Below are 17,354 nucleotides of genomic sequence, written 5' to 3'. Positions count from 1 at the left end.
TATTTTGTTACAGGACCAGTGTGCTCAACATTACAATACAAATACTTAAAAAGTGGAAAAGAGTTAACAATTAAAGATAAAATGAAAATGAAAAATAGTATATCAAATATAAACAATATACACAATTCTGGATAATTAAAATGTTCTTTAAAAAAAGGTCAAAAATACCGCAGTAGCAGACTTTAGGTGGATATTTCTTTTCCAATTTTAATGTGGAAAATAAAGAGGAGTGCGGTTTGTAACTTGACCTCTGACTGGCGAGCGATTAAAACTCGGCAGAAACATTGTAGCTGATAATATAGAGTCAGCCTTTGTTTTATGAGCTTTGCTCTTACTGCCGGAGTGCTTTAGCTGAAAGATATTTCTGTCAGTGACTCAGCCCAACTTGCTCTCACTGGGTCAGAGCGACCCTGCGGTGAAGACAGGGAAGATGAGGGAAAATGTCCGGCCTGCGCTTCACACATGGACCATTTATTTGAGTTTGAGTTACTCTACAGAGCTGTCTTATTACTCTACAATCGCCAATCTATTGCATCTTGACACCCACTTTCACAATAGGTGCCATGATTGTCATTACTCCCTTTTTAACATTGATTGCTCATCTTGATTTGCCGTCATGAATGTTGAGTATGAAAAGTAACAGCCAGGTGTGACTCTTTAACCCTCCTTTGTGTCGAAGCTGTGCTCGGATAATGAGCAAATCAGAATGTAGAAAGCGGAACAGGAAAAAGGAGGAAGGGACGTCACGCAGGACAAAGGTGGTGTAACCGAGAACAGAGGGTGAGATAAGGGATGGCGCATAAAAAACGGGAGAGATACCAGCGAGGTCTGGAGTGCCTCGAGAGCGAGTAGGTGTGAGAACGAGAGTCAAGAATCTTGAAGATGTGTGAGGAAGTATGTGAGGTGCGATGCTGCGTGACTAACACCGGTCTATGGAGCAGACAGTGAGGAGCTGAACTCTGCTGATGACTTTCTGCCGCCCTGCGGAGAGGGAGACCCACTCGGCTCATTAAAACTTGCAACATGTGGCTAATGCTCAGCAGTGTGTGTGTGTGTGTGTGTGTGGGCGGGTGTTTGTGTGGCTTCTTGCTACTGTATACTTGTGGGGTACTTTATTTTGTCTGGAGGTATGTGTACGTGTTGCTGTGTACGTGATCCACACCTGAATGCTCTGATACATATTTCCTCTGCTGTCAAAGGCTGATATATGTTCGCTCTGCCTTATGCGGTACATCTTTGCTATCAGAATGGGTGTGTGATGTATTTGGTTTAGAGAGCAGGCGACGTGCAAATCCATCAGTTTGCGAGATCTTTGCTGCCTGACACACTTTTCCAGGCATTTTTTTTCTGAAAGATTGTTGATCTGACATTAAATCATTTTCCTGCATTTGAGCAGTTTCAGTCAAAGATGGCTGAGAGATTCACAGCATCACACGTACACGATAATCTATGCGCCTTAAGTGCCACACTGTGTTCTCACCAAAGCAAACCTGCTTTTTTCCCTCCTGCTTCTACTGTACTTGTCCAACATTTGAGTCAGACGTTTTCTGTAAAGCGGCCTTCTGAAGAGATCAGCCCCGCCATTTTGACAAAGTTTAGATGCTGACCAACAGCTCTCCTAGTCTGTGGCTGCATTCCCAAAAACAGTAGGGAGCTCCTGGTTACAGGAAGCTGATTATTTTATAGTCACTGTTTTGGCATATATCCTAGCCTAAAACCTCTGCAAGTCATTAGAAGGCTATTTAAATAAACGTGAACCTCCAGCAAGCAGAGGGATAAGCCTTGAGGGTAGCTGTGAGTAGTAATCCCCATGCATCACCTAGCAGGCTTAGTGCAAACTCTTTCTTTCCATTCACACACGCACATAGGCAAAAAAAATGGTCCATACACACTCGCTGAGATACTGGGGCACACAACACCACTGGATATATGTTTGCTTTACAGTCATACACTGAAACTCAGGGATTTTGTGCAAGGAATGAATAAGACCTTTCAAGCAGCAACAGCAATAGCAATGAGGATGACTCTCTCACTCCAAATGCAGATTGTGATGTCCAGGGTCAAAAAGTGAAGCGTCGCACACGACACATGGCGGCTGTCGTGTCGTCAAAGCTTCGGGTGGGGACTGAAATAGCAGAGCAGAGGGGATCAACAGCTGAACAGCCGCTCTGCAGCATCCTGAGAAACAATGTCTGTATCTCCCTTTTAAACATGCATGTATGGGTGATGATGATATTAAAGTGTCTGGAGTTGATGAGAGAAGGCACTACATTTGAACTGAACTGATGTTACCCTAACATTACTTCTGTATAGCAGTAAGACTCCATTATTTCTAGGGTTAGACACACATTTTGTCCCCTTTTTACCTCTGAGGAGTGTGCACATTTTCGTTTTATTCACTTTTCAGTTAATCAAATTCAATAAAACTCAACAACGGTATATACTGTAGTTTTGTTTTAACCACAGTAATGGGATTTTTTCCCTTTTTGAGCTATTAAAAAGGGCTTAAAAATCAAATTAAACATACAATAAGCCGATACCACGCTCTATGATCTGTATATCCTCGCACTTTTCTTCCACTTCTTCTCTTCCCTGACCCTCAAACTCACACAAACACTCCATCACACATCTCCAGGTTACTCTCCAGATGCATGCACACTCTTTTGTGCACGTCTACACCCCCCCTGCCCTCACTTGCTGGCACTATAAAACTCCACCCGGCTTTTCTGCCCTGAGCCGTTCCCGTTCTGGAGCGGAATTGCAGCCTCCCCTCTAAATCCCACAGTGGCAGACAGTATAAATGAAGTTTGTTTCCCAGCCTACAGCGCTGAATAACACCCTCATAACTTCTGTTTGCGTTGCCTGAATTAGCTGCGATAGCTTGCCCGCGTCTCGTCGGTGGGTGAGTGCCAGCCGCGCAGGGCTAATGACGGCTAATGACTGTTTACGGTGACAGGATCGTTGTTATCCGCCCGCCACCCCCACCCCAGTCTCCAGCTGTTATTATTGTTATCATCATCACTGTACTGCTTTTGATAAGTCCCCACACACACCCGTTTACAGTAAGTGTTTGCTTGATGAAAGGCCCTCATGGTTCCAAGCAGTTATGCCAAGTGTGGTGTGATGGTTGGATTTTCTCAGGGAGTTTTGCCTCCCATTGTTTAACGGAGATAGAAGTCAGGAGCGTGTGTGTTCTTGTGTCCTCGCATGCTGGCCAGCCTCTCATATGTGTGTGTGAACAGGCCTCATGATGGAGAACAAATTGAAAATGAGATGGCTTGCACATCCTTTTTTTTTTTTTCTCCCTCTGTGTGTGTGTGTGTGTGTGTTTTGTGTGGGTCTAGCTAATTTATTCAGGTTATTTTCTCTTCCCCAGACCCATGCAAATGAGATTGAATGGGAAAGGATGACAAGCATTCAGGCACAAACAGACAGCCTCATCTCTCTCTCTCCAACACGACTCTGCTAACTGCTTTCTCCTTTTCTGTGTCACCCTTTTCTTCACTTCTCTCATCTCATTTTCCACGCTCCTCTCTCTCCCTCTAAACACACACCTGGCTTCACTCAGCGATACAGAAACACACAGCAACACATGCACGTGTTCCCTTAAAAGCCAGTGAACAGAGAGGGAGCTTAACTACAATGCACTGACCCTGAGAGGGTGGTTCTAGCAAAACAGCGCGCTCTCCCTCGTGGATTTTGCCGTGACAGTTTGCTCCCAAACGATAAGCTCTGCTAACCATGTTCCACTGAAGTAAAGGGGGTTTCTCTCCATTGTGTTTGGTAATAAGAGAACCAGCTCTGTGTTAGCGATGGCTGCTAATACCTCACTGTGATAGCATTGCCATCCTTTTGATGTATGTGCCTTTTTTTAATATATTCCACCGCCTGTTTTTTGTAGGTGTAAATGTGTTAGTCTGTGATGTTGATGAGTGTGTGTTCAAAAGAGCATTTTCCAGTATGAGAAATTGCATTTTTGTCGTTGCACATTTGCCTCCATGTGTTTGTTTCCCAAAAAACAGGCTGTTGGTGACAGTGGAGACAAAGGCTAATAGTTCTGGTGTAATTAGTTTCAGATTTAGCGTGAAGATGCCATGTGTTGTTCTTCAGGGGGAATTATCATAATGAAACATGCCCTGTCTCTGTTTATTTACACCCTTTGTCCTCTCTTTTTTTCCTTCCCTTTTTCCTCTTTGCTCCAGCGCTTCCTCTCTACCAATTTCCCCTCAGCCTCTTTTGTAACCTGTCATGTCCATTTCTTAATATGCTTCTTTCTCCCCTCCCCTCTCCTCCCTCCAGAGGTGCCGGTGTCATCGGTGCTTTGTCTCTCCTCCGTCAGAGAGCTTCCTGTTCAGGTCAGGGAGCTCTACGCTCAGGGTTTTGTCCTGGTCGCCGTCCACCCGTTTGTCCATCCCTGCGGACCTCGTAACGCACACATCCAGCGCCAGCTCCACCGGGCCGTGCTGGTCCGAGAGACGCCAAGGTACACAAACTAAACACACACTGTTTTTCAGCATGAGGGCCACCTTTTTATAGATGGATTTCTGTCACAAATTGATTAAGATAGATGATTTACAGCCACTTTACACAACGGTAAGAACAGCTTTTGCAACTTCATTGTTTTGACAAGGAAGCCAATTGAGACCCATTACCACGAGCTCAATTCTGCGCCTCACCTCGTTCCCTTGATGCAAAATTAATTGCAGATGAGTCAGCCACAAAAACCGGCTAACTTTAGCTCCTTGTCCCAATTCTTTCTCTTTTGACTATACATGATAATATACTGTACTGTGCGTCTGTGTTTGGTTTCTATAACCCAGTTATTTTCTGGAGAAAACATCAATATTCACGTCATATTTGAGCAGAGCATTATGTTCATACATCCCTGCTATCAGCTCTAGTACAGCATGCAAGCTGAGCTTTATTCTCTGCATCACGTCGTGGAAGTGAGTGACAGATTTGCTCAAAACAAAATCTATATTCGTTCATGCAGAGTTTCTGTTGTTGGATTTGTAGCTATGTTTCAATTTGAGTCCAAAATTATGGATCTTTTTTCCTGCTAATGGCTTTGGCAATGGCAACGTCTTTGGATGGCAATTTTGGGACATTTTTTGGGTCCAGGCGTAAAAATCTCAACAACTATTGGATGGATTTCCACATTCGTGTGTCCCTCAGGATGAATCCTAATTACTTTGGTGATCCCCTGACTTTTCATCTAGTGCCTCCAGGAGGTCAGAGTTTTCACTTATCCTGTGAACTATCTTGACATCTTCCAGATGGATTGTTACAAAATGTGCTACAGACATCCATTTTCCCCTCAGGATGAATTATAAAAACTTTAATGACCTTTTAAAACCTTTAACTTCTCTCATCTAGTGCCATCATCTGTTAAACATTTCAAATTGTCCAATTATTTTGGTATATGACCCAATACATCTTCCTAATGTGCCCCCAAACCTCAGCTTTACTTTTGATTTTAAAGGTCAGCATACTAACATGCTAATATTAAGTGGTAAAAACGATAAACGTACGTTTATGAGAGAGAATATAGATATTTGCAATTAATACTATTTGGCTACTCCCAGGCCTGGGAGTATGCTTATCCGGTCTACATGTGTTTTGTAGACTTGGAGAAGGCGTATGACCGAGTTACTGTGGGAGGTGCTGCAGGAGTATGGGGTGAGGGGGTCTCTACTCAGGTCCATCCTATCTCTGTACTCCCAAAGCGAGAGCTGTGTCCGGGTCCTCGGCAGTAAGGACCCATTTCCGGTGAGGGTTGGCCTCCGCCAGGGCTGCGCTTTGTCACCAATCCTGTTTGTAATATACATGGATAGGATTTTGAGGCGTAGTCGTGGGGGAGGGGGTCTGCAGTTCGGTGGACTAAGGATTGCACCACTGCTTTTTGCAGATGATGTGGTTCTAATGGCTTCATCGGTCTGCGACCTTCAGCATTCACTGGATCGGTTCGCAACCGAGTGTGAAGCGGCAGGGATGAGGATCAGCACCTCCAAATCTGAGGCCATGGTTCTCAGCAGGAAACCGATGGACTGTCCACTCCAAGTAGGGAATGAGTCCTTACCCCAAGTGAAGGAGTTCAAGTATCTCGGGGTCTTGTTCTCGAGTGAGGGAACAATGGAGCGTGAGATGGGCCGGAGAATCGGAGCAGCGGGAGCGGTACAGCAGTCGCTTTACCGCACCGTTGTGACGAAAAGAGAGCTGAGCCAGAAGGCAAAGCTCTCTGTCTTCCCGGCCATTTTCGTTCCTACCCTCACCTATGGTCATGAAGGATGGGTCATGACCGAAAGAACGAGATCGCGGATACAAGCGGCCGAGATGGGTTTTTTTCCGCAGGGTGGTTGGCGTCTCCCTCAGGGATAAGGTGAGAAGTTCAGTCATCCGGGAGGGACTCTGAGTTGAACCGCTCCTCCTTCGCGTCGAAAGGAGCCAGTTGAGGTGGTTCGGGCACCTAGTAAGGATGCCACCTGGGCGCCTCCCTAGGGAGGTGTTCCAGGCACGTCCAGCTGGGAGGAGACCGAGGGGTAGACCTAGGACCAGGTGGAGGGATTATATCTCTTCGCTGGCCTGGGAGCGCCTTGGGATCCCCCAGTCAGAGCTGGTTGATGTGGCCAGGGAAAGGAACGTTTGGGGCTCTCTGCTGGAACTGCTACCCCCGCGACCCGACCACGGATAAGCGGGAGAAGATGGATGGATGGATGGACTATTTGGCTAGTAACGTTTCTATAAATAACTAACAAAGATAATGTTCCATATAAATCATAGGTATCTTATACCCTAGTATTTATGTAGCAATTTCAATAGAATTTCCTAAAACAGACATTTCCGAAACATACCGTGTGCAAGTAATCTACATTACTTTAAATGATGCTATAGAGTGCCAGATTTAGCTTTGATACAAAAACTTTTCAATACAAAAGTGCCCCCCTGTGGATCAGTCTGTGGGTTTTCACAAAGAGAAACATAGTTACATATGTTCCCTCCATATGATATCAATTTATTTTCTTCGACTTCTTCGCAATTAAAGGAATTATTTAGCTAAGTATACAGTTTTTGGCACCCTCCTGTGTGCCTTTTATAATGTGAATCTAAGGAATAGCATATTGTAGACACACTCATTCACACACACACACACACACACACACACACACACACACACACGCACACGCACACGCACACGCACACGCACACGCACGCACACACAGGTGCCAGGCTGCTCCTTTGATGCCCCTCCTGCCAAGTGGTCCTGCTGCTTCCTGGCACCTGTCACCGTGGAGACGGCTGATTGCATCATCAGCACTCGCCAGAGGGGAACGGCGCGCTGAAAGAGAGAAACCATCTCTCCATCCTTTCATCTGCTTCCTTTAGCGATGGCTGATCCCCCTTTTCTTTTGTCCTCCTCGCCCCCCTCCGTCGCCTTTTAACTCCGCCTTTTATCTCCCCATCACCGCCATCCCCTTTCATCAAAAACCCTAAAAATGAAAGGAAAAAAATCTGACAGAAGTACTGTTTCAAATCTAGCTGCGAGTGTCACTCACGCCTGAGAGCACAAGATATTACCACGGCCTTCCCACTGACCTCAATCCAAATGTGAAGAGGCGTATCTGAATGCTGCTTTTATGATGGTCTCTTGCAGTGGGAGAAGAAGGAAATTAAGTCCCTTTTTCTATCTAATAAGTCTATTGTGATCATGGTGAATGTGTGCTCCCGTTTAATGGGAAAGTCAGCCTGTACCAGAATTGCCATTATATTTCTCCTGTGATCATTCTGGGTCAATGAGTAGTCGTGAACATGTGTGCCTGAATCTCATGTAGTCTGTAGGTGGTGGAACTGCTCTGGTGATAATGGACAGCCTGGAAATGTAATATAATAACAGTACAAGGACACTTTTGGTTAATGGGAGCAGAGATGAAGGGAACTAAATTACATATTAATGTTTTATACTGAATATTTGTTTAAATTCTCGAATTTTTCAACCTGTAGTTCAGAGAAGAGCCAACTGAGGTGGTCGAGACAGCGCCTGGAGACAGATGTGTGTGTGGCCAGTCACCAGGCTGCTGACCCAGAAGTCATCCAGAGCTATGTCAAGAGGGTGAGTTCATTATTTAGCATTCAATTAAGTATTTTTACTGTAATTACTAGGGAAGGTCAAATAGGATGTTTGCGCAACATGGTATTAACGATGAGGTAAACAGGGTAAAGGGCCTAACATCGCCACAATTACTTAGAGGAAAGGCCTTTTAGTGAAAACAGGTTTCAGGCAATACATGCTTCCTTTTAAAAGAAAAAAACTAGTTTAGATTCACTTTTGTATGTGAACATACTAGGGATGCTGTTTCCCTCAATATGTATTCCAAAACCTCAACTATGGCTATACCATATTCTCTAACTGCAATTGGAAACTGTTTTATAGTTATATGAGGCCAAATATATCTGTGGCACTAAAAATAGTTGCTGGCTAATGTCCATTGAGTCAGCTTCATTTGGTCATTTGGTCATTTGGTCAAGACAAATGACTGTAGTTATAAAACATGTAGGTAAGCAGAGAGACTTTATGAAGTCTACTCCTGGGTCTAGTTTCTCAATGCTACATTAGCTGCTGCTGCAGTAGTACAACACACTGAGTTTCCACTTGTTGTGTAGTATACGGTTGCAGGAATGTGGGAAGAACAGCCTCTCCTTGTAAACTGTTGTCTGACAATGTTCTTGGAGTACAATACTAAAGAAACAATGGTGAATAATTTGTATTTATTTTGTGTGACTATATGAACAAAATAGAGTTATGAGAGGTTGGGTGGTACACACCATGACATGGATTTGATGTACTGATGTTGCCATGTTTGCAGGAAAGTAAAAAAAACATGTGGAAAAAAACAATCTGTTTACACCCCGGGTCCCCCTTGGATTTTCTCTGTATTTGTTTTCCTGTGTGTCTCTCATGTTGTTGCAACACTGCTGCTGTGACAGTGGAGAAACATTATGGGGCTCAAAGGGCTACAGGCAACTGTCTGTAATTGCCTGTCTGTGCCATATGGTAACCCTGTCTCTAAAAAATAAATGGAGGAGGAAAAGAACAGTGATTTCCTTTCCTTCACATTTTTTTCAAATAATGGATCCCCACTAGTTGCATCTCATGTGACAATGCTCCATATCGTGTAACTAGGGAACAGAAGGAGGACCTTTATAATGAATGGAAGGTCACAGAGCTATGGTTTACTATAATGAGACGTAACCCTAAGATACCCCGCCAACCACAGCGTCATCACTGGCATTTATCAGCTGTAAAACTCAATTTTGGTCTCCATGCTCATGAATTCTCCAACAGTCACAATGGGAAATGAAAATGTGCTCTATTGAATAGATTTGCATCTGAACACCCATAGAGCACAAAGGGAAACCTGATTGGATGGAAATGCACATCACTGAATATAATGTGATAGGCTCCGGCAGCGTGACATGAATAACCAATCGGATCACAAGCTGCCAGAGAGAGTTCGAGATAAGAAACCAGGAGCGGCACCGGGCAGGCAGAGTGACAGGCTGGTGTGTGTGTGTGTGTGTGTGTGTGTGTGTGTGTGTGTGTGTGTGTGTGTGTGTGTGTGTGTGTGTGTGTGTGTGTGTGTGTGTGTGTGTGTGTGTGTGTGTGTGTGTGTGTGTGTGTGTGTGTGTGTGTGTGTGTGTGTGTGTGTGTGTGTGTGTGTGTGTGTGTGTGTGTGTGTGTGTGTGTGTGTGTGTGTGTGTGTGTGTGTGTGTGTGTGTGTGTGTGTGTGTGTGTGTGTGTGTGTGTGTGTGTGTGTGTGTGTTCAGTTTTGAAATTCTATACTTCAATTTCTCAAGCCCTCGCCATCCCACCCACTCTCAATCTGTCTCGGGACGTACTCATCAGATCAAAACTGTGTGACTTTGTGTAATTGCGAGGGTGTCGGCTGGTAATGGAGAGACTGTTAATATATGTGATTGCGTGTGTATGGTTGAGTGAAGTGTCAAGAGCAGTGGGGTAATGGGGGAAGATGTGTTTCGTTATTGTTTGGTGGTAGTTAGCAATTTGATTTCTCTCCCGTCGAGCCTGTCTAAAACTGTCAGCTCAAATATCAACTGACAATTAACCACCAGTGCTCCACGGGAGGGAGTGGCACACACACACACAACCCCCCCCCCACACACACACACACACAGGCAAAGTACGCGTACATACACGGATGCGTTGAGATAATGAGGTCCCTTTGTCATTTGAATATTTGATCTTTGCAGATGATTAGCTAGGTTGTTATTTAGCTGAATATCTACTGTGCGTACGTCAGCCTTTGTTTGTGTGTAAATGAGGCTTTGTTTGTCTGACTATAGAAGAAGAGACAGAGCACATGTATTTGTGCTGCTTTGAAAGACGCCTTTTTATTTAACCGTTTATTTGGCAGGGACAATGCACAGTAATGAACACTTAAAACATTCAAATGTGTCAAGCGTAACAGTGTCAGATTTAGCTTTGAGCTCATTTCCATCCGCAGTCCCTCACATAAAACATTTAAGAAGTTTACATTTTACAAACATAGCAAAAACAAAATACATGATATGCAAAAGGTGCAAAAGAGCAAGAGCAGCATACACGAGTATTTTTACATTTCCACATCTCTAAATGTATTCTAATGTGAGTTAATGTTGTGGTTATGCTAAACCCCTTACAGATCCAGGATGTAGCGGAGCAGGGGGTGATGTTTGTGGGCTTCCTCCAGCAGCCAGGCGGAGGACCCTGCTACTCAGGGAGCTGGGACCCTGAGAATCTGTCCTCCTTACATTCAAGCCCCTCACCTATTCACCGACATCCCTTCAGCGCCAAAAACAGCCCAACAGATCCAACAGAACCACATCATAATGAGCCCGGGTTAGATCATGAAGGTGTAGAAAATTACACACAGGACGACGAGACAAGAGACGTCATTCCTCTGAAACCCATCCAGAGTTTAGAGCTCGACCAAGAGGAGGCCAGTGAGCAAATCTTCAACGAGTCACTAGAATCAAGGAACCAACATCTCAGCGGTGTGGACACAGCTTTTAAGCGTTCAAATCAGAACCCAGCAGAAGCCCAGGTGAAGCCGCTGTGTCCCAGCCCTCCAGAAGCTGCAGGTATAATCAGACAGCAGAGAGGCCGTCTACCAGACCTCCAAGAGTCCACAGAGAAACATTTGGATCTTTCCAATCAGACAGACAGACAGAGCTCGAGCTCCTGCAGCTGGCCCAGCTCTCCTGAACTGGATCGAGGCACGGAGAGAAAGTCCTCCTGCACAGAGGGGCAGAGCAGAGCGACGACGCACAACAACAACCATATCCGGATCAAGGGTTCAGAGAAAGATGAGAATGCAGCTACACCGCCAGCGCAGGGTAGTAAGTTACCAGTTTCCTGTTTGCAGTGAGGGAATGTCACTAAAAATCAGAATCAGAATACCTTTATTAGTCCCATAGAGGGGACATTTGCATTTGTTATAGCAGAAAAAAGCCCAAAACAGCTTCATATTACCCAAAAGCATGCATTAAGAGTAAATGTACTCAAACACTTTTTGCATATATAATATTTCTATTTTAGGCCCCTTTTGAATTATATTCCACTTAATCTCAGCTGCACATAATGATACTTTTTACTCCACTACAATCATTTATATAACTTTGTAGATTTAGAATTATTACACATTTTGAAATCAACTGATAAATAATGAAGGATTATTATTGGTGAGCTCGACCATCACCAGCTTCAATGTAAAAGTGATAAACACATAAATAAATATGTATTCTGAAATTGTAAATCCTGCAGTGCACAATGAGTACTTTTACTTTTGGATTCAGAGTGTAACAGAGTATTTCTACACTGCAGTAATACTAATTTAGATCTTAGTACTTCTGCCACCACTACCTGTTTCTACTGGGGTTATTGAATAAAAAAGCCTCATTATGCAGAGTTAATTTTGGCTTTGTGTTTGTGCGCCTGTAGGGATGCAGCTCTTTGCCTTGTACAACCACACGGAGGAGCTGAACACTTCTCTGAGGTTCTACTCTCTCAGGGTGCCGCTGCAGGTGCAGAAGGAAGCAGGGCTGATCACAGATGTCGACACAAACTGGCTCGACCACATGACTCAGCATTTCACCAGCGGGGCGCACCTCATCGATGGGTTCTTCCAACTTGAAGACAATAACGGTGTGGTTTGTGGCCATAGCAATTAACTACTGCATATGTCGTCCGTTTTGAAGGGCTGTCACTCTAGAGTCATACATGTAGAGCATGAAACATCGAATCAGCAAATGTACCATTAAGTACTCAACTTTAATCTTTAATAGCACTTGATGGAATCTTGGTCATTGGTCTAATTCCCCCACAAAAACTGCTGAAAACAACGTTGATGAGAACAGACAGAAGACTGAACCAAGACAGTAAAGCTGAGGGTCGTATATCCAAAAAGAATACAGGCTTAAAGAAGCTACAAATCCTCCGGGAAGATAAGGTTACCTGCAGAGTTGGGGGACGATTACCTGTGGGTTCTCCAATATGGTGGGACCAATAAGGCGGACACCACATGAATTAAGAATTGTAATGTTTTATTTCCATAGCCCAGGGAAAGAGCTGTTCTGTAGACAATGAATGAGAGACTGATTTCAGTTTCCACAGAGTTTTTTCTTTTTACCCAAAAGAGCCTTTTTCCATTGTAGTATTCCTGGTTCTAAAACTTGAATTGTCCCAATTTAATCAGCATATTCCCCTTGGTATTCTCAGTGCATAACATATAGTACTTCCTGATGTATTATGGAGTCTATGGAGCAGTTTCAGACTCTATATTTAATGACATCACATTTTGAGTTTTAGCACATCTTGTTACGATTTGGGGGGGTAGAAAATAAAACCCTCTCTCTTTTCCTCCGTACCCAAATCTCTAAAAACGGGGGTACAACGGAGCTGATCCAGATTTGCGTCCGATATGACGTAATATCGGAAATGTGGACCCACGGCACTATCAGAAAGTTGCCATCAGAAACAATGCCCGACTGTTTTGGACGTAATATGGTCGGTGTTCACATTAGCATCGCTAACACTCAGAGCTAACCTGTACTGCACAGAGCATGTGTGTGAAGAAGCAGGAAATAAAAAGGAACTCACCTTGTGGTATAACCGGCAAGAGAGAAAGCCTTTGAGCTCCATACTGTTTCAGAAATAATCCTTGATAATCCATGATATGGCGTTTCATCACGGCAGTATCTGCCGGTAGAATCTCCCGCATGAGCTCAGCCCCCTCCTTTTTTTTTGTTATCAATTATTTATTTTTTAAAGCTTTTTACCCCAAATCAGCGCTTTTGAAACAGGAAGTGAAATAGAGCGATATGAGGCTTGGCTAGAATGGGTGATGTGTTTGGTATTTTGAGCAAAACACTTCATAGACATGTTTTTTATATATTTGTATATATCTGAGACCTATGCTATTGCCTAAAAATAGCATGATAGGTGACCTTTAACACATTTTTTTTTGTTGGACTGTCTTAGTCCATGGATGGGTGTAGTTACTCTTAAACACATTCACTTGATCTTATCAAATAAACATATGGATGGTTGCAGCTCAAACGTAACTTTTTCACCACACCGCCTCACCTTTCACAGCATTGACAAGATTAAGGAGCAGCTCGGGCTGTAGCCTCCGCTCCACTGCAGGGTAATGGATGATATCCATGGAGTGACGTGAGTTAAGTCCGCGGCTTATGCCATAAGTCACTGTTCAGTCACCCATGGAATAAGTAGGCTTAAGCCAGAGGGAACAGGGGGATCAATAGTGAGAGATTGGAGAGTGGAGATGAGCTTGTAACTCCTGTCTGACTCGCATACATCCTCCTCTCTTCATCTGACCCTGTCCCGTTTCTCCAGACAATGGCGTTTCATCAGTGGACAGTGTGTTCATCTTCCAGAGCTCCGCGGAGGACGCCACACACACCTCCTACGACGCCATCGTGGTGGAGCAGTGGACCGTTGTTGATGTGGGTCTTTTGAGTTTTTAATACTCTGTGCACTTTGAGGAATCCTTTGTGACTGAAGGCTTAAGCTGCTTTCTGTCAAACATGACTTGAAAGAGTGGAGATGAAGGAATGTAGCAAGTGAGCTTACGGCTGAGTTAAAATAGTGTGTGTGTGTGTGTGTGTGCGCAATGCCTTTTCCTCAGTGTTTTCTGTCTCTCATGTCCAGGGAGTTGTGGTGAAGACAGACTACATCCCCCTGCTCCAGTCTCTGGCTCCCTATGGATGGAGGCTGATGTGTGTGTTACCCACACCCATTGTGAAGACCAACAGGTACAGAACCACACGCCAACGTACCCCTGGTGGAAAGTATTTACTCAAGTACTGTATTTAAGTACACTTTTGAAGCACTGGTACATTTACTGTAAGAGGTAAACATTGTAGTCTCTACTCCTCTACATTTATTTGACAGCTTAGAATTCTAGTCACTTTTAGGATCATGGATAATAATACACATTTGTTGAAGTTCAACACATTCTACGGCACTAAACCAGTGTTTTTCAAACTTTTGAGATTCAGACATCTTACACAAAGCAAAAAGTGTATTTGGGACACATTTCAGATTCAGAGTTACTCCATTAAATATTTATAGTTCCCTCTAAACATTTCAAGAAATGTTCAAAAGCTCCAACTTTTCACCAAAAAGAAAAGACATAAGTCCAAAAAGGTTTTTCTTCTGTCCTCTCCCATTACACATCTCAAGCATGCTGCTTAAACATTTAGCTAATTACTTCATGTCATATATAATGTATCAGTTAGAGGGACCACATTTATATTTGAGCTTTAACTATGTTGTGCTGCTACTACTTACAAACTAGGATTCTTACGTTTATGCTGTATATTTGCATTTACTGAAGAAAGGATCTCTGAAAGATTCCACTTTAACAACCTTAACAACAACCTGTCCTTTCCTTTCTCTATATTCACACAACTAAGGACTAATTAGTGCTTTGTTGATTTTACAGCCTTTTCTCTTATGTCTTAGACTCTGCCTGTCTGGTTGTTTTTGGGATTAGGCCTGACAGCGTAGCTTAGATACACAGAACAGATGGTTTAAGATCTGACAAATAAAGATCATATCCTCGTCTCGACATGAAACCTCTTTTAATATCTGCCGCTGCTGCGAACAAAAGCGCTGTCGCTGACGTGCTGTTGTCTTGTAACCTGTCACTTTCCGAACAGCAGCGAACAGAATCTGGATTTCAAAAGTGACAGATTATAACAAAAACAGGTAAAAGTGCTGTTTCTTTTCTTTCTGCAGTGACGGGAGTTTGTCGACCAAGCAAATCCTCTTCCTTCAGAGACCCGTTCTGCAGCGCAAGAGAAAAGACTTCAAGGTTGGTTCCCCTTTGTCTTCCATCTCCGCCTCAAGTCTGTCACTTGTGTCTGTTTTGCCTTTAGGGTACAGGCTTTATGTCACAGAAGGTGCCATTGAAAAAGTTGTTACTAAATATGAGACATACAGCAAATAAAAACACTCAGTATAAATGTCTAATAATAGGCGAAGATATGACCTCAAACTGTACAGGAAAGAGGCATCAATGAGAAAGGCTTTGTTGTGGTTTGGCAGGTGTCTGGAGAGATGGAAAGAAAGAGAGTCGGCACAAAGAGCAAAACTATCTCAAACACATCTCTCTGGTTTCAGATGCGCAACCTCAGGGGTCGCAGCAAGGCGAAGAAGAAAACTACCGGGGAAACGGAAGAGGAGAGGGAGAACATGTCCCCTCTGATGGAGACGGAGATGGACAGGTTGAGGAGGAACTCAAAGGAGGAGGAAGAAGAAGAAGAAGAGGGGAGAAAGAGCAGGGGCAGCGTAAGGAGCGAAGGTGGAAAGGAGAGTAAAGAGGATACACACCATCAAAGGGGCTTCTGGTTCTTATCGGGGAGCAGGGCTTCTGTCGAGGAACAGGAAGAGGAAACCGACGTGGACGAGATCAAGCTGTCCGAGCTGGAGGAGAGATGGACAGATGTGTGCCGGAGAAGTGACGGGGGGGTCAAGGAGGAGGGGAAGACAGAGGAGAGGATCAAGCAGCAGCTGTTTTCAGGCGTCTGTTGACACATTGGGCACAAAGCAGGCGAGGGGGGGGGGGGGTCGGTGGGAGCTGAAGCCTGTTTAGAGGATCAAAAACAATGCCTTTTAAAATAACTTTTTGTTCATCTGGAGTTTCTTTTTGTTCCCCTGACAACCCAGATGTAGTCATACTGTTCCCGGTCCTGATGTACTGTTGCGAGTCTTTGAGGTTGTAGATCCCAGATTTGGGAAAGTGTTGTGCAGTTCTCTGCTTTGGGTCACTGTTGCTATTTGATGTGTCATTATATGAAATGAATCTGTGCAAGGCTGAGAGAGAACCACCTCCAGTCCACGCCTTAATTCTCTTGTTGTATTTTAATACTTTTCTTGTAATAGGAACGTTAAAAAGGGAGTTTCACTGGGCTCGCTGTATTTTTATATATGGAGTATATAATTAAAGATAGAAACAAGAAAGGGACAAGTCGACAGAGTATGACGTACACGGTTGGAGCACGACTGATACATCAATGATTTAGCTTATTATAGATTTGTATATATCTACCGGCCTAAGTAAATAACTACGAAATTGCAGACAGTTTTTAGGTCATTAAGAAACTTTTTCTTCAAGACACACTGTCGTTTCGTCAACAGTAAGTCTATTCTTCAATTCTAAAATATTTCACTCAATGAAGTATCTTCACCACAACTTTATATTCAAATATTTAAGGGATTTAACAATAAACCAAAAAACGTTGGTCAGAACAATGACATCGACCAACTTCATATTTATCCGACTTTTAAAATTCTCTGTATGTATCGGCCGGACTCTTTTCCAAAATGTAAATGGTGTTTGGTCTAAACAATAACGTTTAGTCAGTTCAAAATAATTATAAAAAAGTATTCTGTCACTGGAGGAATCTAGTTTTCTCTGGCCAGATATTGGGATAACTATCTCTGAGCTTTCATCACCTCAGTACAATGATGTTAAAAGCTTTCTGTGTATGGTGCACTGCTCACCACCTAAATAGAAATCACATCTCTTATCTGAAGCTGTGATCTAATAGTTTACATAACACACAGTTTCTTCTTTAGAAAGCTGTTCCTATGAAGACTGATTAGTTGTTGGTCTGTTTATTATCCAGAGTAACAGGGAAATGGCTTTCCAACTTTTTTAAATGCTGGAAGAGACAGACCATAAATGAGTTTACTTGATTAGACTACAAGATGAAAGGAAAAAAGCCTTTTGTAATTCAAGAAAACTGAACTTTTCCTTCTTTGAAAAACGTGT

The 17,354-nt window shown here is 43.5% G+C and overlaps 1 protein-coding gene across 1 annotated transcript in view; it reads left to right on the top strand.

Moving 5' to 3' along the window:
* rftn1a (raftlin, lipid raft linker 1a) overlaps window positions 1-16,153 on the top strand; it is a 26,482-nt gene extending 10,329 nt beyond the window's left edge. The window contains exons 3-10 of the mRNA XM_034124334.1: window positions 4,300-4,483; window positions 7,999-8,107; window positions 10,698-11,394; window positions 11,996-12,199; window positions 13,910-14,019; window positions 14,225-14,328; window positions 15,317-15,392; window positions 15,701-16,153. Of these exons, the coding sequence (XP_033980225.1) occupies window positions 4,300-4,483; window positions 7,999-8,107; window positions 10,698-11,394; window positions 11,996-12,199; window positions 13,910-14,019; window positions 14,225-14,328; window positions 15,317-15,392; window positions 15,701-16,111 (1,895 nt within the window). The 3' untranslated portion in view covers window positions 16,112-16,153. The remainder of the gene's footprint in view (window positions 1-4,299; window positions 4,484-7,998; window positions 8,108-10,697; window positions 11,395-11,995; window positions 12,200-13,909; window positions 14,020-14,224; window positions 14,329-15,316; window positions 15,393-15,700) is intronic.
* Window positions 16,154-17,354: the final 1,201 nt, after the last annotated feature.

This window comes from Trematomus bernacchii, unplaced genomic scaffold (genome assembly GCF_902827165.1).
Source record: "Trematomus bernacchii unplaced genomic scaffold, fTreBer1.1, whole genome shotgun sequence".
In the NCBI taxonomy this organism is placed as follows: Eukaryota; Metazoa; Chordata; class Actinopteri; order Perciformes; family Nototheniidae; genus Trematomus; species Trematomus bernacchii.
The sequence above is the reverse complement of the archived record's forward strand: the minus strand, read 5'-3'. Positions and strand labels throughout refer to the sequence as shown.